The sequence below is a fragment of the Piliocolobus tephrosceles genome, chromosome 2 (assembly GCF_002776525.5).
Source record: "Piliocolobus tephrosceles isolate RC106 chromosome 2, ASM277652v3, whole genome shotgun sequence".
Classification (NCBI taxonomy): Eukaryota; Metazoa; Chordata; class Mammalia; order Primates; family Cercopithecidae; genus Piliocolobus; species Piliocolobus tephrosceles.
Genome location: NC_045435.1, coordinates 6315202 through 6341367, shown reverse-complemented (window position 1 = coordinate 6341367; position 26166 = coordinate 6315202). Strand labels below are relative to the sequence as shown.

Below are 26166 nucleotides of genomic sequence, written 5' to 3'. Positions count from 1 at the left end.
CTTACATTTAAAGTATTTAATCCATCTTGGGTTGATTTTTATATGTGGTGAGATACAGGAGTCTAGTTTCACTCTCCTGCATATTTTCCCAGGATCACTACTGAAGAGGGTGTCCTTTCCCCAGTGTATGTTCTTGGTACCTTTTGTTGAAAATCAGCTGGCTGTAAATACATGAATTTATTTATAGGTTCTCTGTTCTGTTACATTGGTCTATGGGTCTGTTTTTATACCACGCTGTTTTGGTTACTATAGCCTTGTAATATGTTTTGAAGTCAGGTAGTGTAATGCCTCCAGTTTTATTCTTTTCACTCAGGACTGCTTTGGCTATTTAGGCTCTTTTTTAATTCCATATGATCTTAGGGTTAAGATTAACAAATTCATCTTAAGGGAAGAAAGAACTAAAGTTTGGTTTAAGGAGTTCAGTATTTGTTAAAATAAATGGGGAGGCTAACAAAGCTATAACAATTGCTTTGGCAACAATGGTGATGACAACAGTGGACTCAGGAACACATGTTGGCACCCTCATTGTAGAATATTTCAGTAACATCAACTATAGCAATATCCTTTAATAGTACTTTTGATATCAGTACCAATAAGAGAGACACAAAAATAATGACTTTTAATAATCACCTACTAACTTCCTGGCATTATACTTGGGACTTTACATGGATCATCTCGTTAAATCTGCACACTAACCCAATAAGGTGTGTATTATTATCCCTGTTTTAAAGACAGGGTAAGAAACTTGCCCAAGGTAAGTCAGTGTATTAGCAGTATAGCTAATATCTTAATCCAGATGTCTGGGTCCAAAGTTTATGCTTATTCCAAATACACGAATCAAGTAAAATTACCACCAAGAGAATGAAATTTCAAAGTCCACATCAAAACCACCTGGAAATTTCACATCTATTTAGAAAGGATTTAAAGGACAGCTAGTGTTCCCACTGAATAGTTTTGGGGAATGACCGGAAATATTATACCTATTAATATTATTAAACCTTAGCCCCAGAATGGCATTAAGGCAGAAGTGTACAGATTACAATTTGATTGTTTCATACAATCTTCAAAAGTGTGACTTTTCGTAACAGCATAAATGTGCACTGACGTCATCTGAGTTCCATGGCAATGGTACATCTTAAGTTTTCTTTTAATCTTTCTTTTTTTGTTTTTCTCATCATTTGACTTAAAGCTCAATCATCACAACTTCATCTCCAACAGAAAGTACCTTCAATAATATTTTCATTTATTTTATTTATAATATTTTATGGGCACAAAGAATTCTCAGAAGTGAGATTTAAAAGAAAAGGAAAAGAACATTTTTGTGAGGTAGGTAGGGGATTCAAAATTACTTCTCTTTTTACAACTCAGAAAACTGAAGCTTACATTAAATGACATAAGCATTAACTCAAGTGCAAAAAATTTAGTATACATTGAACTAAGTACTAAGTATATGCAAATAAGACACAATACCTCTTCTCCTCGAGGAGCTTATGGTATAGCAGAGGAGGTGGAAACAAACAGCTATACTGCAGTGTGGATAGATACTTTTGTTGTTGTTGTTGTTGTTGTTATTGTTATTTTTTGTGTATTTTTTGAGACGAAATTTCGTTCGTTGCCCAGGTTGGAGTGCAGTGGGGCGGTCTCAGCTCACTGCAACCTCCGCCTCTCAGGTTCAAGCAATTCTCCTGCCTCAGCATCCCGAGTAGCTGGGATTACAGGTCCCTGCCACCACACTCAGCTAATTTTGTATTTTCAGTAGAGACAAGGTTTCACCATGTTGGTCAGGCTGGTCTCGAACTCCTGACCTCAGGTGATTCACCCACCTCCACCTCCCAAAGTGCTGGGATTACAGGCATAAGCCACTGTGCCCAGCTGTTGTTGTTTTTGAGACAGGGTCTTGCCCTGTCACCCAGGCTAGAATGCAGTGGCAATCACAGTTCGCTGCAATCTTGAACTCCTGGGCTCAAGCGATCCTCCCACCTCAGCCTCCCAAGTAGCTGAGACTACAAGTATGCACCATCACACCTGGCTCATTTTTTTCATTTTTAGCAGAAACAAGATCTCACTATGCTGCCTAGGGTGGTCTTGAACTCCTGGCCTCAAGTGATCCTCCTGCCTCAGCCTCCCAAAGGGCTAGGATTATAGGCATGAGTCACTTGATAGATACATTACTAATTTCCCCAATTACACATTAAATTTAGTAACTGAATAATGCCACTGAAATTCTCATTTTGGGAAGAAAACTTAGAAAGAGACCTAATAAAGTATAAAGTTAAAATTGTCATTATTAATTCACTAAGTAGAACCCAGGTGAAAATAAAAAATATTTTCGAAAAGAAGAAAAATTCAAGCATTCATAGAAGATAAAGAGTTTAAAATAATAAAATTTGTTGCAGATCTTTAAAAAGGCAACTATAAGTACTATTTAATGTAATTAGATTTACAATAGAAATACATACCAGAAGTTAGCTTTGGATGGTTCGGGGGGAAAAAATTAAGATAATCAACTTTTCATTTATATAAAAAGTATCCTACAGGCTGAACACAGAAAATAAAAAGAGAAGCTTCAGAAGCTTGTGGCAAATGGAAGTTTATAAATCTAACAGAATTTACTAACTGACCATCCCTAGCTTTGTGCCACAGATGTTTTCTTATTTCCAGTCCACACACAATCGTCTCCTAGAGCTTAAAACAAAGGCAACTTAAGATCTGCATTTCTCTTATTGGCACAACAAGCTACGTTTGTCAATGGAATTCAGCTTTTCCATTTGTTAATGGAAAATCTCAGACCATTTTTTAAGGAATGTGTTCAGTCATTCATTCAAAAAACATTTACTGAGCACTAAGTACTAGTTAAAATTCTAGAGTCTGAATATAAAAATAACGGACAAGACCGGGCGTAGTGGCTCATGCCTGTAATCCCAGCACTTTGGGAGCCCGAAGCAGGCAGATCGTGAGGTCAGGAGATCGAGACCATCCTGGCTAACATGGTGAAACCCTATCTCTACTAAAAAAAATACAAAAAATTAGCTGGGCATGGTGGCACGTGCCTGTCGTCCCAGCTACCTGGGAGGCTGAGGTAGGAGAATCGCTTGAACCCGGGAGGCGGACGTTATAGTGAGCTGAGATTGCACCACTACACCTCAGCCTGGGTGACAGAACGAGACTCCACCTCAAAAAAATTAAAAAAAAAAATAATAATAACAGACAAGACTGAATGGGTGGATGGATAGATGGACAAATAGAACAGAAAAAGAGAGGGGAATACACTAATGTCAGAGGAATGGATTTCAATTACACCAGACAAACTGGGATACTGAAATAGGTTACCAGATTTTCATTAAGTGTCTGTATTCATTTTTCCAAAACACAAGTATGGTGACCAGTGCTTCTGAAACACATTATTAGCCATGGACTGTTGGTTCCAATAGCCAATCCTACCACCAGGGGAGAAAAATAATACCAACTATCAGAGCACATTTACCTCACATTTAGCAATAATGTATCTGTGAAAAAGAACAGGGAAGGATACATCAAAATAAATATAATTATTTTGAGTAAAGTTATCACTAAACATACCTTTCAGATAAATAACAGCTCTTGTGAGGGTTTAGACTTTGATAAGATTCTAGGCTGCCATCAGATGATGAAGAAAGTAGCTCTGATTGCAAGTTGTCTGTATCACTCAAACTTCCCTCGGTTACAGGTGGGGTCCTTATGTATTTTCTTCCTAACTCCGTTCCCAGGACATTCGTCAATATAACTCTGGGTATCCTGTCACATAGAATAACAAACACTGTACTGTACTGAGAAGTTTTCAGTTAAAAAAAAAAATGTATTCCAGGAAGTTGAATTTTCAATCATTGCCATCTTAGCACAAGAAAGCTGTTCGAACTATACCACCCTAGAAATTAACCCATAAATACTTAAAAATTTAGAAAAACACAATCTTTTTGTTTCTAGAAGCGCTTGTTTCTTATCACTTACAGCATAGATTAGCCTGTCACTACAATGTCTTTAATTATACTAATGGATGCCGTTGAGGGGCTTAAAATTTTAACAAGTTCTTCTCTAAAACATGCTTTCTTTCCTTTTCCAGAAATTATTAAAAACACAGCTCACTACAAATCAAGAAATCTTTGTTCTTCTCATTTAACAGAAAGGTCTTTGATAAGTAATTTACACACTTGCAATTGGGAAATGACAAATGATAAATCCAACAAGACATCATTCAGACTACATCTCTGGTAATGAAAGATTCCATAACTGAAACAGCACATATAATGGTGATAACATATATGCTAATATATTATAGCATCAGGAAAAGAGTCAACACATTTAAATGTTTAGAAAATTAAAGTTTTTGTTTAGTTGGTTTTCCTTTTTTGAGACAGGATCTCACTCTGTTGCCCAGACTGGAATGCAGTTATACAATCACAGCTCACTGCAGCCTCCACCTCCCGGCTCGAGTAATCCTCCCACCTCAGCCTCTTAAGTAGCTCGGACTATAAGCACAAGCCACCACGCCCAGCTAACTTTTTTATTTTCTGTGGTGACAATGTCTCATTATGTTGCCCAGGCTGGTTTCAAACTCCTGGGCTCAAGCAATCCTCCGACTTCAGCCTCCCAAAATTCTGAGATTACAGGTGCGAGCCACTGCATCTAGCCTGGAGTGTATTTTTAAGTCTCCAGACCTTAAATTGGTGAGTTTTATATCAAATGCACTATATAAGCCTGACATCTTCTTAAACAGAAGATGTATATTTGATATATAAAGAAGTACATTTGGTATAAAATTAGCGCAATCTTTACTTTGCTGGCCAGCCATTATTACAAACATTACTTTGCCACACTACAATAATGCCTTCGATATTGATACTCAGCCCAGAATTCACTGGCCCGAGCCATATTATTGTGACTTTTTTAAGTTCTTTTTATGTAATTTTAAAGTTTTCCTAACTCCTCTTTATTAGATGCCCGGTTGACTGTTATCGATATGCCACTAGCAATACTTTACTTATATTTTGTTTGTAAGAAACAATATACAGAAAGGGCCAGAGTACAAGCATACCTCATTTTATTGTGCTTCACTTTACTGCACCTCACAGATACTGTGTTTTTTTACAAATGCAAGGTTTGTGGCTACCTTGAGTAGAACACATCTATCAGCATGATTTTTCCAACACCATGTGCTCACTTTGTGTCTCTGTGTCACATTTTTGTAATTCTCAAAATATTTCAATCTTTTCATTATTATTTTATCTATTATGATGATCTGTAATCAGTGATCTTTGATGGCACAACTGTAATTGCTTTGAAGCACCACAAACCACGCACACATAAGACATTGAACTTAATTAACAAACGTTGTGTGTGTTCTGACTGCTTCACCTACCAACCATTCCCCTATCTCTCTCTCCTCAGGCCTCCTCCCTATCCCCTGAGACACAGCAATATTGAAATTATGCCAATTAATAGCACTACGATGGCCTCTATATATTCTCGTGAAAGGAAGAGTCACAAGTCTCTCACTTTAAATCAAAAGCTAGAAATGGCCGGGTGTGGTGGCTCACACCTGCAATCCCAGCACTTTGGGAGGTCAAGGTGGGACAATCACTTGAGGTCAGGAGACTGAGGCCAGCCTGGGCAACATGGCAAGACTCCATCTCTACAAAACATAATTAACGAGCCATCCAGCCATGGCAGTACATGCCTGTAGTCCAAGCTACTTGGGAAGCTGAGAGTGGAGCATCACTTGACCCCAGGAGTTCAAGGCTGCAGAGAGCTAGGATTGCGCCACCTCTGTTTGCCTGGGAAAGAGAGTAAGTCCTTGTCTTAAAAAAAAAAAAAAAAAAAACAGAGAGAACTAAAGCTTACTAAATTTAGTGTGGAAAGCATGTTGAGAGCTGAGACAGGCTGAAAGCAAGACTGCTTGCTGCAAAGAGTCAAGTTGTGAATGCAAAAGAATAGTTCTTGAACAAATTTAAAAGTGCTACTCCTGGCTAGGTGCAGTGGCTCACACCTGTAATCCTGGCACTTAGGGAGGCTGAGGCAGGTGGATCACTTGAGGTCAGGAGTTTTGAGACCAGCCTGGCCAACATGGTGAAACCCCATCTCTACTAAAAATACAAAAATTAGCCAGGTGTGGTGGCAGGCACCTGCAATCCCAGCTACTCGGGAGGCTGAGGCAGAAGAATCACTTGAACCCAGGAGGCTGAAGTTGCAGTGAGCCGAGATACTGCCACTGCATTCCAGCCTGGGCGACAGAGTGACACTCCATCTCAAAAAAAAAAAAAAAAAAAAAATTGCTACTCCTATGAACACACAAATAGTAAGAAAGCAAAACAGTCTTACTGATGATATGGAGAAAGTTATAGTATTCTGAATACAAGATCAAATCAGCCACAACATTCCCTTAAGCCAAAGTCTAATTCAGAGCAAGATACTCTCTTCAATTCTATGAAGACAGAGAGGTTAGGAAGCTGCAGAAGAAAAGGTGGTTTACAAGCTTTAAGAAAAGAAGTTGTCTCAGCCTGGACAACATAGTAAGACCCCGTCTCTACAAAAAAATAGAAAATATTGACTGAGTATGGTGGCATGCACCTGTAGCCTCAGCTACTTGGGAGACTGAGGTAAGAGGATCACTTTAGCTTGGGAGGTCAAGGTTGTAGTGAGCCATCATGGTGCCAGCTGGGAGGTCAAAGCTGAAATGAGTCATGCTGGGCAACAGAATGAGACCCTGCCTCAAAAAAAAAAAAAAAAAAAAAAAAAAAAACTATCTCCATAACATGAAAGTGCAAGGTGAAGCAGCAAGTACTGATGGAGAAGTTGCAGCAAGTTATCCAGAAGATCTAGCTAGGATAACTGATGAAGGCGGCTACAGTAAACAACAGATTTCCAATGTAGATGAAAGAGACTTCTATTGGAATAAACTGACATCTAGGAATTCCAAACCTAGAAACGAAAAGTCAATGCATAAGTTCGAAAGATAGGCTGACTCTCTTGTTAGGGGCTAATGAAGCTGGTGTCTTATCTGTGAAGCCAGTGCTCAATTATCATGCAAAAGATCCAATGGCCCTTAAGAATTATGCTAAATTGGGCCAAGCATGGTGGCTCACGCCTGTAATCCCGGCACTTTGGGTGGCAGAGGCCAGTGGATAACTTGAGGTCAGGAGTTCGAGACTAGCCTGGCCAACATGGCAAAACCCCATCTCTACTAAAAAAAAAAAAAAAAAAAAAAAAAATAGCCAGGCATGGTGGTACACACCTGTAGTCCCAGCTACTTCAGAGGGTGAGGCAGGAGAATCGCCTGAACCTGGGAGGCAGAGGTTGCAGTGAGATCATGCCACTGCATTCCAGCCTGGGCGACACAGCAAGACCCCGTCTCAGAAAAAAAAAAAAAAAAAACTAAATCTACTCTGCCTGTGCTCTGAAAATGGAACTACAATGTCTACATGACTGGATGACAGTACATCTGTTTACAGCGTGGATCACTGAAATCACTTAACCCACCTTTGAGAACTGCCACTCAGAAAAAAAATAAATAAAATTCCTTTCAAAATATTACAGCTCGTTGACAATGCACCTAGTCACCCAAAAGCTCTGATGGGGAAGTACAAGAAAATTCGTGTTGTTTTCACGCCTGCTAATAAAACATCCATTCTACAGCCCAAGGATCAAGAAGTAATTTCAAGTTTCAAGTCTTACAATTTAAGAAATACATTTCATATAGCTACCACAAACAGTGATATCCTCTGATGGGTCTGGGAAAAGTAAACTGAAAATCTTCCGGAAAGGATTCATCATTCTAGATGCCTCTGCATAAAACAACAAAGGTAACAAAGTACAGTGAAGTTCACATTTTCGCTTAAACAAAAGTATAGGCATATACTTGGAGACAGAGCCGGTTAAGTTCCAGACCCCCGCCATAAAGTAAGTATCAAAATAAAACATGTCACATGAATTCTGTGGTCTCCTAGTGAATATATAACTATGTTTACACTAGAGTGTGGGCTATTAAGTGTGCAATGGCACTGTGACTAAAAAAAATGCACATCCCCTAATTAAAAATTTCACAACTATTTTTTCCCTACATAAAGACATATGTTCTTTTCATTATGTTCCAGACAGCATTAAATTTTAGATCCTTAGGGAACTTTAAAATAAATTAGTCCTCTCTTTATTGTAAACATGAAGAACCCAAAGCTCAGAGAAGTGAAATAAGCTGCCCAGTTATAAGTAGCTTTCCTAGTGGAAGAACCTGGGCCTATTATCTTTTGGGGTTTTTTTGTCTGTTCTATTCCATTATACTACATCCTCAATACTAATTTGCCAAAGGATTCCAGATAACTGAGATTGCCAATAGATACTTCAGGAAACTCCTGAAAATATCCATTTATACCATAATCAGAATGAAAAGTGCTGCAACAACTATCTAGAAAACCCGATAGTCTCAGCACAAAAGCTCCTTCAGCTGATAAAACAACTTGAGCAAGGTTTCAGGATAAAAAAATCAATGTACAAAAATCACTAGCATTCCTATATACCAACAACAGCCAAGTGGAAAGCCAAATCACAAAGGCAATCTCATTCATAACAGCCACAAAAAGAATAATATACCTGTGAATACAGTTAACCGGGGAGGTGAAAGATCTCTATAAGGAGAACTATAAAACATTACTTAAAAAAATCAGAGAAGACACAAACGGAAAAACATCCCAGGCTAATGGATAGAAAGTACCAATATTAAAATGGCCATACTTCCCAAAGCAATTTACAGATTCAATGCTATTCTTATCATACTACCAATGACACTCTTCATAGAATTAGAAAAAACTACTTTAAAATTCATATGGAATGAAAAAGAACCCCGTATAACCAAGACAATACTAAGCAAAAAGAAAAAAACGGCAAGAATCACCTTATCTCCCTTCAAACCATATTATAGGGCTATAGTAACCAAAACACCATGGTACTAGTACAAAAATAAACACACAGACTAATGGAAAAGAATAAAGAGCCCAGAAATAAGACTGTACACCTATAATTCTGTGATCTTTGACAAACCTGACAAAAACAAGCAATGGACAAAGGGTTCCATATTTAATAATGGTGCTGGGAAAACAACTAGCCATATGCAAAAAATTGAAATTGAACCCGATTGTTATACTATATATAAAAATTAGCTCAAAATGGATTAAAGACTTAAATGTAAAACCTAAAACTATAAAAAACCTAGAAGAAAATCTAGGCAATACCATTCAGGACATAGGCAGGCACAGGCAAAGATTTCATGACAAAAATGCCAAAAGCAATTGCAACAAAAGCAAAAATTGACAAATGGGATCTAAATAAACTAAACAGCTTCTGCACAGCAAAAGAAACTATCATTAGAGTGAACAGACACCCTACAGAATGGGAGAAAGTTTTTGCAATCTATCCATCTAACAAATGTCTAATTTCCAGAGTTTACAAGGAACTTAAACAAATTAACATGAAAAAAAGCAAACAACCCCATTATAATGTGGGCAAAGGACATGAACAGATACCTTTCCAAAGAAGACACATGCAGACAATAATCATATTTTAAAAGCACAATATCACTGATCATTAGAGAAATACAAATAAAAACCACAATGAGACGCACAGTGAGAAAACAATGTGAAGAGACACAGGGAGAAGACAGACATCTACAAGTCAAAGAGAGAGGCCTGGCACACGCCCTTCTCTCACGGCCCTTAAAACACCTTGATTGGATTTCTTGTCTCCAGAACCAGGAACAAAAGGGGATAATGGTGGATGGGAGGCAGACTAGATTGCAGCTCTGACTGGGACAGACAGCAGCATGTGGAAGTTCACATTGTGAATTTTTGCTCCAGAACAACTGCAGGAATAAATCAGGAAGCCTGAGAGGACCCATAAACCTTACGAAGGAAGCAGAGTGCACCAGTAGGACCCAGACACCCCAAATACTGTGCTGGTATCCATGGCTGAGAAGCCCATAGATTGTTCAGGTCACAAGACTCTGTGCAGACAACCACCAGTACCAGCCCAGAGCCTGGTAGAATAGCTGGGTGGCTACATCCAGAAGAAAAATAACAATCACTACAGCTCTGCTCTCAGGAAGCCACATCCATAGGAAAAGGGGGAGAGTACTATATCAAGGGTACACCCTATGGGACAAAGGAATCTGAACAAAAGCCTTCAGCCCTAGACCTTCCCTCTGACAGAGCCTACTCAAATGACAAGGAATCAGAAAACCAACTCTCGTAATATGACAAAATAAGGTTCTTTAACACCTCCAAAAAATCATACTAGCTCACTAGCAATGGACCCAAACTAAGAAGAAAACCCTGATTTGCCTGAAAAAGAATTCAGGAGGTTAGTTATTAAGCTAATCAGGGAGGCACCAAAGAAAGGTGAAGCCCAGTGTAAGGAAGTCCAAAAAATGATACAAGAGGTGAAGGGAGAAATATTCAGGGAAATAGCATAAATAAAAAACAATTCAAACTTTAGGAAACAATGGACACACTTACAGAAATGCAAAATGCTCTGGAAAGTCCAGCAATAGAATTGAACAAGTGGAAGAAAGAAATTCAGAACTTGAAAACAGGTCTTCAAATTAACCCAATCCAACAAAGACAAAGAAAAAAGAATAAGAAAATATGAACAAAGCCTCCAAGAAGTCTGGAATTATGTTAAATGACCAAATCTAAGAATAATAGGTATTCCTGAGGAAAAAGAGAAATCTAAAAGTTTGGAAAACATATTTTGGGGAATAATTGAGGAAAGCTTCCCTGGCCTTGCTGGAGACCTAAACATCCAAATATAAGAAACTCAAAGAACATCTGGAAAATTCATCACAAAAAGATCATCACCTAGTCACAATGTCATCAGGTTATCTAAAGTTAATATGAAGGAAAGAATCTTAAGAGCTGTGAGACAAAAGCACCAGGTAACCTATAAAGAAAAACTTTCAGATTAACAGCAGATTTCTCAGCAAAAACCCTACAAGCTAGAAGGGACTGGAGCCCTATCTTCACCCTCCTCAAACAAAACAATTATCAGTCAAGAATTTTGTATCAAGCAAAACTAAGCTTCATATACAAAGGAAAGATACAGTCTTTCTCAGACAAACAAATGCTAAGAGAGCTCACTACTACCAAGCACTACAAGAACTGCTAAAAGGAACTCTAAACCTTAAAATAAATCCTGGAAACACATTAAAACAGAACCTCTTTAAAACATAAATCTCACAGGACCTATAAAATACAAATACAATTTAAAAAACAAAAATGGCGAGGGCGGAGCAAGATGGCCGAATAGGAACAGCTCCAGTCTCCAACTCCCAGCGCGAGCAACACAGAAGACGGGTGATTTCTGCATTTTCAACTGAGGTACTGGGGTCATCTCACTGCGGAGTGCCGCACAATCGGTGCTGGTCAGCTGCTGCAGCCCGACCAGCGAGAGCTGAAGCAGGGCAAGGCATTGCCTCACCTGGGAAGCCCAAGGGGGAAGGGAATCCCTTTTCCTAGCCAGGCGAACTGAGACACACAACACCTGGAAAATTGGGTAATTCCCACCCCAATACTGCACTTTAAGCAAACGGGCACACCAGGAGATTATACCCACACCCGGCCGGGAGGGTCCCACAGCCACGGAGTCTCCCTCATTGCTAGCACAGCAGTCTGCCATCTAACCACAAGGCAGCAGCGAGGCTGGGGGAGGGGCGCCCTCCATTGCTGAAGCTTAAGTAGGTAAACAAAGCCACTGGGAAGCTCGAACTGGGTGGAGCTCACAGCAGCTCAAGGAAACCTGCCTGTCTCTGTAGACTCCACCTCTGGGGACAGGGCGCAGCTAAAAAACAACAGGGGAAGCAGCAGAGGCCTGTGCAGACCCGAACGACTCTGTCTGACAGCTTTGAAGAGAGCAGTGGATCTCCCAACACGGAGGCTGAGATCTGAGAACAGACAGACTGCCTGCTCAAGTGGGTCCCTGACCCCTGAGTAGCCTAACTGGGAGACATCCCCCACTAGGGGCAGTCTGACACCCCACACTTCGCAGGGTGGAGTACATCCCCTAGAGGAAGCTTCCAAAGTAAGAATCAGACAGGTACACTCACTGTTCAGCAATATTCTATCTTCTGCAACCTCTGCTGCTGATACCCAGGCAAACAGGGTCTGGAGTAGACCTCAAGCAATCTCCAACAGACTGAGAGTCCTGACTATTAGAAGGAAAACTATCAAACAGGAAGAACACCTATACGAAAACCCCATCAGTACATCACCATCATCAAAGACCAGAAGCAGATAAAACCACAAAGATGGGGAAGAAGCAGGGCAGAAAAGCTGGAAATTCAAAAAATAAGAGCGCATCTCCCCCTGCAAAGGAGCGCAGCTTATCGCCAGCAACGGATCAAAGCTGGTCAGAGAATGAATTTGACGAGATGAGAGAAGAAGGCTTCAGTCCATCAAACCTCTCAGAGCTAAAGGAGGAATTACGTACCCAGCGCAAAGAAACTAAAAATCTTGAAAAAAGAGTGGAAGAATTGATAGCTAGAATAATTAATGCAGAGAAGGTCATAAATGAAATGACAGAGATGAAAACCATGACACGAGAAATACGTGACAAATCCACAAGCTTCAGTAACCGACTTGATCAACTGGAAGAAAGAGTACCAGCGATTGAGGATCAAATGAATGAAATGAAGCGAGAAGAGAAACCAAAAGAAAAAAGAAGAAAAAGAAATGAACAAAGCCTGCAAGAAGTATGGGATTATGTAAAAAGACCAAATCTACATCTGATTGGGGTGCCTGAAAGTGAGGGGGAAAATGGAACCAAGTTGGAAAACACTCTTCAGGATATCATCCAGGAGAACTTCCCCAACCTAGTAGGGCAGGCCAACATTCAAATTCAGGAAATACAGAGAACACCACAAACATACTCCTCCAGAAGAGCAACTCCAAGACACATAATTGCCAGATTCACCAAAGTTGAAATGAAGGAAAAAATCTTAAGGGCAGCCAGAGAGAAAGGTCAGGTTACCCACAAAGGGAAGCCCATAAGACTAACAGCAGACCTCTCGGCAGAAACTCTACAAGCCAGAAGAGAGTGGGGGCCAATATTCATCATTCTTAAAGAAAAGAATTTTAAACCCAGAATTTCATATCCAGCCAAACTAAGTTTCATCAGTGAAGGAGAAATAAAATCCTTTACAGATAAGCAAATGCTTAAAGATTTTGTCACCACCAGGCCTGCCTTACAAGAGACCCTGAAGGAAGCCCTAAACATGGAAAGGAACAACCGGTACCAGCCATTGCCAAAACATGCCAAAATGTAAAGACCATCAAGGCTAGGAAGAAACTGCATCAACTAACGAGCAAAATAACCAGTTAATATCATAATGGCAGGATCAAGTTCACACATAACAATATTAACCTTAAATGTAAATGGACTAAATGCTCCAATTAAAAGACACAGACTGGCAAACTGGATAAAGAGTCAAGACCCATCAGTCTGCTGTCTTCAGGAGACCCATCTCACATGCAGAGACATACAGAGGCTCAAAATAAAGGGATGGAGGAAGATCTACCAAGCAAATGGAGAACAAAAAAAAGCAGGGGTTGCAATCCTAGTCTCTGATAAAATAGACTTTAAACCATCAAAGATCAAAAGAGACAAAGAAGGCCATTACATAATGGTAAAGGGATCAATTCAACAGGAAGAGCTAACTATCCTAAATATATATGCACCCAATACAGGAGCACCCAAATTCATAAAGCAAGTCCTTAGAGACTTACAAAGAGACTTAGACTCCGATACAATAATAATGGGAGACTTCAACACTCCACTGTCAACATTAGACAGATCAATGAGACAGAAAGTTAACAAGGATATCCAGGAATTGAACTCATTTCTGCACCAAGCGGACCTAATAGACATCTATAGAACTCTCCACCCCAAATCAACAGAATATACATTCTTCTCAGCACCACATCACCCTTATTCCAAAACTGACCACATAATTGGAAGTAAAGCACTCCTTAGCAAATGTAAAAGAACAGAAATTATAACAAACTGTCTCTCAGACCACAGTGCAATCAAAGTAGAACTCAGGACTAAGAAACTCAATCAAAACCACTCAACTACATGGAAACTGAACAACCTGCTCCTGAATGACTACTGGGTACATAACAAAATGAAGGCAGAAATAAAGATGTTCTTTGAAACCAATGAGAACAAAGATACAACATACCAGAATCTCTGGGACACATTTAAAGCAGTGTGTAGAGGGAAAGTTATAGCACTAAATGACCACAAGAGAAAGCTGGAAAGATCTAAAATTGACACTCTAACATCACAATTAAAAGAACTGGAGAAGCAAGAGCAAACACATTCAAAAGCTAGCAGAAGGCAAGAAATAACTAAGATCAGAGCAGAACTGAAGGAGATAGAGACACAAAAAACCCTCCAAAAAATCAATGAATCCAGGAGTTGGTTTTTTGAAAAAATCAACAAAATTGACAGACTGCTAGCAAGACTAATAAAGAAGAAAGAGAGAAGAATCAAATAGACGCAATAAAAAATGATAAAGGGGATATCACCACCGACCCCACAGAAATACAAACTACCATCAGAGAATACTATAAACACCTCTACGCAAATCAACTAGAAAATCTAGAAGAAATGGATAATTTCCTGGACACTTACACTCTTCCAAGACTAAACCAGGAAGAAGTTGAATCCCTGAATAGACCAAAAGCAGGCTCTGAAATTGAGGCAATAATTAATAGCCTACCAACCAAAAAAAGTCCAGGACCAGATGGATTCACAGCTGAATTCTACCAGAGGTACAAAGAGGAGCTGGTACCATTCCTTCTGAAACTATTCCAATCAATAGAAAAAGAGGGAATCCTCCCTAACTCATTTTATGAGGCCAACATCATCCTAATACCAAAGCCTGGCAGAGACACAACAAAAAAAGAGAATTTTAGACCAATATCCCTGATGAACATCGATGCAAAAATCCTCAATAAAATACTGGCAAACCGGATTCAGCAGCACATCAAAAAGCTTATCCACCATGATCAAGTGAGCTTCATCCTTGGGATGCAAGGCTGGTTCAACATTCGCAAATCAATAAACGTAATCCAGCATATCAACAGAACCAAAGACAAGAACCACATGATTATCTCAATAGATGCAGAAAAGGCTTGAACAGCCCTTCATGCTAAAAACAGCCCTTCATGCTAAAAACGCTCAATAAATTCAACAGCCCTTCATGCTAAAAACGCTCAATAAATTCGGTATTGATGGAACGTATCTCAAAATAATAAGAGCTATTTATGACAAACCCACAGCCAATATCATACTGAATGGGCAAAAACTGGAAAAATTCCCTTTGAAAACTGGCACAAGACAGGGATGCCCTCTCTCACCACTCCTATTCAACATAGTGTTGGAAGTTCTGGCTAGGGCAATCAGGCAAGAGAAAGAAATCAAGGGTATTCAGTTAGGAAAAGAAGAAGTCAAATTGTCCCTGTTTGCAGATGACATGATTGTATACTTAGAAAACCCCATCGTCTCAGCCCAAAATCTTCTTCAGCTGATAAGCAACTTCAGCAAAGTCCAGGATACAAAATTAATGTGCAAAAATCACAAGCATTCTTATACACCAGTAACAGACAAGCAGAGAGCCAAATCAGGAATGAACTTCCATTCACAATTGCTTCAAACAGAATAAAATACCTAGGAATCCAACTTACAAGGGATGTAAAGGACCTCTTCAAGGAGAACTACAAACCACTGCTCAGTGAAATCAAAGAGGACACAAACAAATGGAAGAACATACCATGCTCATGGATAGGAAGAATCAATATCGTGAAAATGGCCATACTGCCCAAGGTTATTTATAGATTCAATGCCATCCCCATCAAGCTACCAATGAGTTTCTTCACCGAATTGGAAAAAACTGCTTTAAAGTTCATATGGAACCAAAAAAGAGCCCGCATTGCCAAGACAATCCTAAGTCAAAAGGACAAAGCCAGAGGCGTCACGCTACCTGACTTCAAACTATACTACAAGGCTACAGTAACCAAAACAGCATGGTACTGGTACCAAAACAGAGATATAGACCAATGGAACAGAACAGAGTCCTCAGAAATAATGCCACACATCTACAGCCATCTGATCTTTGACAAACCTGACAAAAACACGAAATGGGGAAAGGATTCCCTATTTAATAAATGGTGCTGGGAAAATTGGCTAGCCATAAGTAGAAAGCTGAAACTGGATCCTTTCCTTACTCAGAAATAATGCCACACATCTACAACCATCTGATCTTTGACAAACCTGACAAAAACAAGAAATGGGGAAAGGATTCCCTATTTAATAAATGGTGCTGGGAAAATTGGCTAGCCATAAGTAGAAAGCTGAAACTGGATCCTTTCCTTACTCCTTATACGAAGATTAATTCAAGATGGATTAGAGACTTAAATGTTAGACCTAATACCATCAAAACCCTAGAAGAAAATCTAGGTAGTACCATTCAGGACATAGGCATGGGCAAGGACTTCATGTCTAAAACACCAAAAGCAACGGCAGCAAAAGCCAAAATTGACAAATGGGATCTAATTAAACTAAAGAGCTTCTGCACAGCAAAAGAAACTACCATCAGAGTGAACAGGCAACCTACAGAATGGGAGAAAATTTTTGCAATCTACTCATCTGACAAAGGGCTAATTTCCAGAATCTACAAAGAACTCAAACAACTTTACAAGAAAAAAACAAACAATCCCATCAAAAAGTGGGCAAAGTATATGAACAGACATTTCTCAAAAGAAGACATTCATACAGCCAACAGACACATGAAAAAATGCTCATCATCACTCGCCATCAGAGAAATGCAAATCAAAACCACAATGAGATACCATCTCACACCAGTTAGAACGGCCATCATTCAAAAGTCAGGAAACAACAGGTGCTGGAGAGGATGTGGAGAAATAGGAACACTTTTACACTGTTGGTGGGACTGTAAACTAGTTCAACCATTATGGAAAACAGTATGGCGATTCCTCAAGGATCTAGATCTAGATGTACCATATGACCCAGCCATCCCACCACTGGGTATATACCCAAAGGATTATAAATCATGCTGCTATAAAGACACATGCACACGCATGTTTATTTCGGCACTATTCACAATAGCAAAGACTTGGAATCAACCCAAATGTCCATCAGTGACAGACTGGATTAAGAAAATGTGGCACATATACACCATGGAATATTATGCAGCCATAAAAAAACGATGAGTTTGCGTCCTTTGTAGGGACATGGATGCAGCTGGAAACCATCATTCTTAGCAAACTATCACAAGAACAGAAAACCAAACACCGCATGTTCTCACTCATAGGTGGGAACTGAACAATGAGCTCACTTGGACTCGGGAAGGGGAACATCACACATCGGGGCCTATCATGGAGGGGGAGGGGGGAGGGATTGCATGGGAGTTATACCTGATATAAATGACGAATTGATGGGTGCTGACGAGTTGATGGGTGCAGCACACCAACATGGCACAAGTATACATACGTAACAAACCTGCACGTTATGCACATGTACCCTAGAACTTAAAGTATAATAATAAAATAAAAATAAAATTAAAAAAAAGAAAATACAGCATTGCTTAGTCCTTGTTGAATAAAAGTTAAAAACAAATGTCCTGACCTTGCTGAAATTGTCTTAAAATCTCTTCTTTCATTTCTGTCAGCACATTTATGTAAGACTGATCTCTCCACTATGAGTGTTATTAAAACAAAACACTGAAACATTTTAGATATGCATTATGCCTGATGAGTAGTGCTGTCTAGATTAGTTAACAAACAAGAAGCAAAGTCATTTGCCACATTAAAAACTTCAAATATTGGCCAGGAGTGGTGGTTCATGCCTGTCATCCCAGCACTTTGGGAGGCCGAGGTGGGAGGATTACATAAGCCCTGGAGTTCGAGACCAGCCTGAGCAATATAGTGAGACATTGTTTCACAAAATATTTAAAAATTAGCAGGTCATAGCGACATGTGCCTGTAGTCCCAGCTACTCAGGAGGCTGAGGCAGGAGGATCCCTTAAGCATAAGAGATCAAGGCTGCAATGAGCTATGATTACACCATTGTGCTCCAGCCTAGGCGACAGAGAGAGACGCTGTCTCTAAAACAAAGAAACAAAAAATCCTTCAAATATTTTTGTATACAATGTTTGTTCAAAAAGGTATATAGGAATTTAATATGGGGAATTGCTACTTGACTCAACTTTTCTTTGTTTGTGATTATGAAATAGCAAAAGGTTATGAGTATATTAGTGATTATATTAATATTAATCAACTGTGCACATTTTCATAAAGAACATGTATGACTTCAGTAATTCTTTATATTTGTTCTGATTTTATTTATTGAAATGTCATTTGATATCTGTTGAATCTAATAAAACAAGCTTGAATTAAAAAAAAAAAACAAAAAAAACAAAAAAACCAGGTATACAGGCAACAAATAGCACAATAAATGGAATAGTACCTCACATCTCAATACTAACATTGAATGTAAATGGCCTAAATGGTCCACTTAAAAGATACAGAATTGCAGAATGATTAAGAATTCACCAGCCACTATCTGCTGCCTTCAAGACACTCACCTAACACATAAGGACTTGCACAAACTTAAGGTAAAGGGGTGGAAAAGACATTTCAGGCAAATGGACAGCAAAGGCAAGCAGGAGTAGCTATTCTTAAATCAGACAAAACAAACTTTAAAGAAACAGCAGTTAGAAAAGACAAAGAGGGACATTATATAAGGATAAAAGGACTAGTCCAACAGGAAAATATAAACATATATGCATCTAACACTGGAGCTCCCAAATTTATAAAACAACTACTACTAGACCTAAGAAATGAGATAGACAGCAACACAATAATAGTAGGGGACTTCAATACTCCATTCACAGCACTAGACAGGTCATCAAGACAGAAAGTCAACAAAGAAACAGTGGATTTAAACTATACCCTGGAACAAATGGACTTAGCACATATACACAGAACATTCCATCCAACAACCACAGAATATACATTCTATTCAACAGCATATGGAACTTTCTCCAAGATAGACCATATGATAGGCCACAAAACAAGCCTCTATAAATTTGAGAAAACTGAAATCATACCAAGCACTCTCTCAGACCACAGTGGAATAAAACTGGAAATCAACTCCAAAAAGAACCTTCAAAACCATGCAAACGCATGGAAATTAAATAACCTGCTCCTGGTGATCATTGGGTGAAAAACGAAATCAAGATGGAAATTTAAAAACTTTTCCAACTGAACAATAGTGTTGTCCAGTTCAACCTATCAAAATCTCTGGGACACAGCAAAGGCGATGCTAAGAGGGAAGTTCATAGCCTTAAATGCCTACATCAGAAAGTCTGAAAGAGGACAAACAGGCAATCTAAGGTCACACCTCAAAGAACTAGAGAAACAAGAACAAATCAAACCCAAACCCAGCAGAACAAAAGAAATAACCAAGATCAGAGCAGAGCTAAATGAAATTAATACCAAAAAAAAATAAAAGATAAATAAAACAAAAAGCTGGTTTTTTGAAAAGAGAAATAAAATTGATAGACCATTAGCAATATTAACCAAGAAAAGAAGAGAGAAAATCCAAATGAGCTCGATAAGAAACAAAACGGGAGATATTACAACTGACAACACAGAAATACAAAAGATCATTCAAGGCTACTATAAACACCTTTATACTCATAAACTAGAAAACCTAGAAGAATACATTCCTGTAAAGATAGAACCCTCCTAGCTTAAAATAGGAAGAATTAGGTACCCTGAACAGACCAATAACAAGCAGCGAGAACTGAAAGGGTAATTTAAACATTACCAACAACAACAAAAAAGTCCAGGACCAGACGGATTCACAACAGAATTCTACCAGACATTCAAAGAATTGGTACCAATCCTACTGACACTATTCCACAAGATAAAGAGGGAACTTTCCCTAAATCATTCCATAAAGACAGTATCACCCTCATACCAAAATCAAGAAAGGACATAAAAAAAGAAAACTACAGACCAATACCCCTGGTGAACACAGACGCAAAAGTCCTTAACAAAATATGAGCTATCTGAATCCAACAACATGTCAAAAAGATAATCCACCATGATAACAGGTTTCATATTAGGAATGCAGGGATGGTTTAACACATGCAAGTCAATAAATGCGACACACCACATAAACAGAATTAAAAACAAAAATCCCATGATCACCTCAATAGATGCAGAAAAAGCATTCAACAAAATCCAGCATCTCTTTATGATTAAAACTCTCAGCAAAATCGGCATACAAGTGATATACCTCAATATAATAAAAGCCATCTATGACAAACCCACAGCCAACACAATACTGAATGGGGAAAAGTTGAAAGCATTCCCTCTGAGAACTGGAACAAGACAAGGATGACCACTCTCACCACTCCTCTTCAACACAGTACTGGAAGTCCAAGCCAGAACAATCACACAAGAGAAAAAATAAAGGGCATCCAAATCGATAAAGAGGAAGTCAAACTATCCCTATTTGCTGACACTATGATCATTTATCTTGAACACCCTAAAGATTCCTCCAGAAAGCTCCTAGAACTGATAAAAGAATTCAGCAAAGTTTCTGCATACAAGATTAATGTACACAAATCAGCAGCTCTTCTATACACCAACAGCGACCAAGCAGAGAATCAAATCCAAAACTCAACCCCTTTTACAAAAGCTGCCAAAAAATAAAAACAAAATACTTAGGAATATATCTAACTAAGGAGTCAAAAAACCTCTATAAGGAAAACTACAAAACACTGCTGAAAGAAATCATAGATGACACAAACAACTGGAAACACATCCCATAATCATGAATGGTAGAATCAATATTGTGAAAATGACCACATTGCATTGACCACAAATTCAATGCAATTCCCATCAAAATACCACCATCATTCTTCACAAAATTAGAAAAAAAAATTATAAAATTCATATGAACCCAAAAAAGTGCCTGCAAACCCAAAGCAAGACTAAGCAAAGAGAACAACTCTACGGGCATCACATTACCTGATCGCATACTATAAGGCCATAGTCACCAGAACAGCATGGTACTGATATAAAAATAAACACCCAGACCAATGGAAGAGAATAGAGAACCCAGAAATAAAATAATCACAAATATTTACAGCCAACTGATCTTCGACAAAGCAAACAAAACCATGAAGTGAGGAAAGGACACCCTTTTCAACAAATGGTGCTGGGATAATTGGCTAGCCACATGTAGGAAAATGAAACTGGAGCCTCATTTCTCACCTTACACAAAAATCAACTCAAGATGGATTAAGGACTTAAATCTAAGACCTGAATCTATAAAAATTCTAGAAGATGACATTGGAAAATTCCTTCTAGACATTGGCTTAGGCAAGGATTTTCTGACCAAGAACCCAAAACAAATGCAATAAAAACAAAGATAAATTGCTGGGACTTAATTGAACTAACGTGCTTCTGCATACCAAAAGGAACAGTCAGCAGAGTAAACAGATAACCCACAGAGTAGGAAAAAAATCTTCACAATGTATACATCTGACAAAGGACTAATATCCAGAATCTGTAACAAATGCAAACAAATCAACAAGAAAAAAACAATCTCATCAAAAAGTGGGCTAAGGACATGGATAGACAATTCTCAAAGAAGATATACAAATGGCCAAAGAAAATATGAGAAAGTGCTCAACATCACAAATGATCAGGGAAATGCAAATCAAAACTACAATGCGGTACCACCTTACTCCTACTAGAATGGCCATAATCAAAAAAAATCAAAAAATAGTAGATGTTGTCATGGATGTGATGAAAAGGGAACTTTTCTACACTGCTTGTGGGAATGTAAACTAGGACAACCACTGTGGAAAACAGAGTAGAGATTCCTTAAAGAACTAAAAGCAGAACTACCATTTGATCCAGCAATCCCATTCCTGGGTATCTACCCAGAGGAAAGGAAGTCATTATATGAAAAAGCTACTTGCACACGTGTGTTTATAGCAGCACAATTCACAACTGCAAAAACGTGGAACCAACCCAAATGCCCATCCATCAACAAGTGGATAAAGAAACTGTGGTATAGGTTATTTTATTATTTATTTAATAAAATAAAATAAAAATAATGAATTAGATATGGTATCTGTAGCAAAGTTCAATTCCTACTTTACTGATGAAAAAAATTTAACTTCAGAAGGGTGAAAATGCAAAGAGAAGCAGTATGGCACAGGAATTAACAGCAAAGACTTTGAAGTTAGATCAACATAGGTCTGGATTCTTATTTTACCACCTTATAACTATAAATCCTTGGGCAAGTTAATTACCATAATTTCTACCTCTACACATTGATCTTCTCATCTCTAAAATGGGAAGAAAAATATCTCCCTTACAAAGTTGTTAAGATTAAATGAGATAATAGATGGAAAGCAGTTAGCATAATTCCTGGCACATAGTAAATAACACAATAAACGGAATATCACTTAATTTTAATATTTCTGTAATAATTTTCATATTATTGTAGTCTTGCTCAAAGCTATAAACTACCCTTTCAAATAATACTTATAATTTACTATGCTCTGCAATCCTGATAAAAAATCTTACTAGATGTTTGCAATTTTTAATACACAATTAAAGTATATAAACAGCAACGACTACAGTACACACAGCTCTTCATAGCACACAGCCACAGCCCAAACACCTTTCATCAACTATTGAAAACTTATCCAGTTAGGGTACCTTGAGGAAACAAGGAATTTTGTGTGATAGCCTTAAAGAACACAAATCTATAAACTGAGGACTAAATTAACAATACCTAAGCTGTCTTTTGCAGTACAGGTTTATAAATTAGCACAGTCAAGGATATTCCAGGACTAGTCAGCATTTCAGAAGTTCTGAATTTCTGCAAGGAATTGAAAGTATACAAAGGTGTATACTTCATCTTTCATACTATCTCAATCTGGAAGGAAGAACTAAAAGTTGTCATTTCACATATTTACCCAATTTTTTCCTAAGTATGTAAACAGTATCAGTATGTAAGGTAGAGTTTATTTAATTTTATTTACTAATATTATGAAATCCCACTTCAAAATATCGTAAATATACTAAAACAAAGCAGAAATGAATTTTGAAATGCAGTGAGAGGTGGCAGAAAGTATACTGGCCTGAGAAGTAGTACCATTTTCTGACTGTGTCTCTGCATGGTTATTCTCTCCGACTCTTAGTTTTCTCAATTGCAAACTACAGGTTCCCTCCTTGTTTAAATAGCAAGGTAATTGTCATATTCAAATAACTTAATAATGGAAGGAAAAAGCTAAAGAACTAGAAAGAGCTATTAACATACAACTTCATCTATAGAGCACATTTTTAGAGAAATGAAGTCCTTGCTGAAAGATAACATAATTATATCCACTAACAAATCTATAATGAGCCAAAAATTACAATACTAATTTAATTTTCATTTTGCTGCAATGAATGCCTTTCTAAAATTGTGTTATGTAGCATTTTAAGAGGATTCTCATAACTCTATGCTTGTCCCAGATGATATAATTTAAAATATACCTTCTAAATCAGCATCTTAAAGGTATGTAGAGAAAATTTAATCTTTGAGTAACTTTATTAAAGAGATTCACAGTTTCTAAATTTGTTCTTTTATTAAGTTAAATTTTAAGTGAATAATTATCACCACTCAACTAGACCACTGGCTTAAAAAATCTTAAAATGATAGGAACATTGCAATATCTAAATAGTTTTACCATCACATATCTGGAACACGTAATTTTTTTAAAACTTCAAATGCATATAAATTTAAGACAAAGATAAATAAATATATTTACAGAAATTCCAAGTACCAGCAGCTAACTCTTCTTAATGGAATATGGGTACACTATCTCCATATTTCTCTAACAATCTCTGGTACAACCTGATGAAAGCAGAAGAAAGATAGTTTATTTTCTCAAAAGCCTTGTATATGTGTCCCACTAGGTTATTTCCTTCCTATTGACAAAGACTTATAGATGTCTGGAATTTTCTCCCAGGAAAATAGATATGAACCATACATGGAGATAAAACTAACACTAAAATGCTGTTTACATATTTTAAAAAATAAATGTGCATTCCACATACTGCTAGTTTGATATTTCTAAAACTCTTTTGATATTTCTAAAACCCTTTTCTCCATTACTTACAAAACTGATTTGAACTGTCTTTTACATTTTTCTTCTCAATTTTATCCTGAAATCAAAAAGCCAAACTGCCCTCACATAAAAGGCAAGATACTTACTTTACTTCTTTAGATTCCAGAATGCAAATAAAACGTCCAACGAAATACTATTTCTGGAACTGAATGAGTAATTTTGGTTTACTCAATGATTACACTTTAGGATAAAATTAAAATGCAGAAATAAATGTTTCTCCCTCTTATCTTTCTAAAAGTTTAAGTCCTGAGTAGAAATGAAAATAAAACAAAAAGCCTCATATCAAAGTTAAGCAAAGACTGAAGAAAGCAGAAGTCTCCTATTATATATAGCAAGTCTCAGGTAGAAAATATCTATCCAAAGCCATACACAAAAGAGTTCTCCAGTTTCCTTATCTGACGTTTCTAATATCTCTTTTCCTGGTTGTCACCAAAATTACTGAACATATAATTGGTTCTTACAGAGAAAATATATGTTAGACAGAGTGTCTAGAGATGCAACTCTGGTGAGAAGCAATCTCCTTTTATCCAGCAAACATTTACTGAGCATTTGATAAGTGTCCAGTACTATATTAGGAATAAAGAAAAAATAAGAAATAAAATATAGTTCCTATCCTCAGGAAGTTTGCTGCAGGGAGGAAGAGAAACTAAAAATCACAATATAGTGTGATAAATGTTATGATATACTAACAAGCTGTTTAGCAAGACAAAGAAAGGGATCATATATAGATTTGGAGGCTGGAATCAAGGAAGGCTTCCTTAAAAAAAAAAAAGAGGAGGATAGTTTCCAAGACAAGAAAACAAACAGGATGTATACAACAGTATACACATTCAGTAAGCTGAAAATCATTTTCTAAATCTGAAGTACATTGTGAATATGGAGGAATAGACAGACACAAAGTTAGAGATAAGCAAAGGTGAGATCATTAACGGCCTTGTGTGCCAAACTAAGAAGTTTGAACTTTATCCAGGAGATTATGTGGAGCCATTGAAAGATGTTAAACTAGTAAGTGGCAAGCAAGATCTACCTTTTAGAATAAATATTTTGACAACAATATAAAGAATAAAACAAGAAGAAAAAGGCTATGTAAAGGAAACCTAATCAAGTTACTACCATAGTAATAAAAGGCGCGAAGTTATTAGGGCTTGAACTGATGCGCTGGCAATAAAGATGGAGAAGAGATCCTTTAAAAGACAAATTTAGGGGTTAAAAATAACTATATATGATGGCGCAACACAGGGCAGCGCAGGGACACCATGGCAGAGCTACCGCAGCTGTAGGTGCAGGAGGCGGCAGACTCCATGGTGAAGAGTCTGGAGAAAGAGAACATTCAGAAAATGCAGGGTCTCATGTTCCGGTGCAGCACCAGCTGTTGTGAAGACACCCAGGCCTCCCTGCAGCAGGTGCACCAGTGCATCAAGCGCTGCCATGTGCCTCTGGCTCAAGCTCAGGCTTTGGTCATCAGTGAGTTGGAGAAGTTCAAGGACCACCTGGCCCGGTGCACCATGCAATGCAATAACAAAGCTAAAGATTCAATAGATGCTGGGAGTAAGGAGCTTCAGGTGAAGCAGCAGCTAGACGGTTGTGTGACCAAGTGTGTGGATGACCACGTGCACCTCATCCCAACTACGACCAAGAAGATGAAGGAAGCTCTCTTAGCCATTGGGAAATAAAAATCTTTGCCAGCAGCCATCGGGACTGAGGGCAAGAACGTATTTTTTATAAGGAATTGGGAACTTTAGTCTTTTAAGCGAAGTTTATGAATGAAGAAAGTAAGGATGGCCACAAGTGTTAAGACATATGTCACTTGCCTCTAGACACTGGTTCTTTTATGTTTCAGTCCTAAAAAATGAAATGGAAAA

The 26166-nt window shown here is 38.0% G+C and overlaps 1 protein-coding gene and 1 pseudogene across 6 annotated transcripts in view; one reads left to right on the top strand and one right to left on the bottom strand.

The window, feature by feature from the left end:
• The window catches only part of SENP7 (SUMO specific peptidase 7), a 206919-nt gene that overhangs the window by 71938 nt on the left and 108815 nt on the right, over window positions 1-26166 (bottom strand). For 4 of the 6 annotated variants that reach the window (XM_023212207.2, XM_023212222.2, XM_023212243.2 and 1 more), the window contains one exon: window positions 3580-3774. The exons of the other annotated variants lie outside the window; for them this stretch is intronic. In XM_023212207.2, coding sequence (XP_023067975.1) covers window positions 3580-3774 — 195 coding nt within the window. The remainder of the gene's footprint in view (window positions 1-3579; window positions 3775-26166) is intronic. 6 annotated transcript variants of the gene reach the window in all.
• On the top strand, window positions 25561-25977 carry LOC111542685 (annotated as a pseudogene).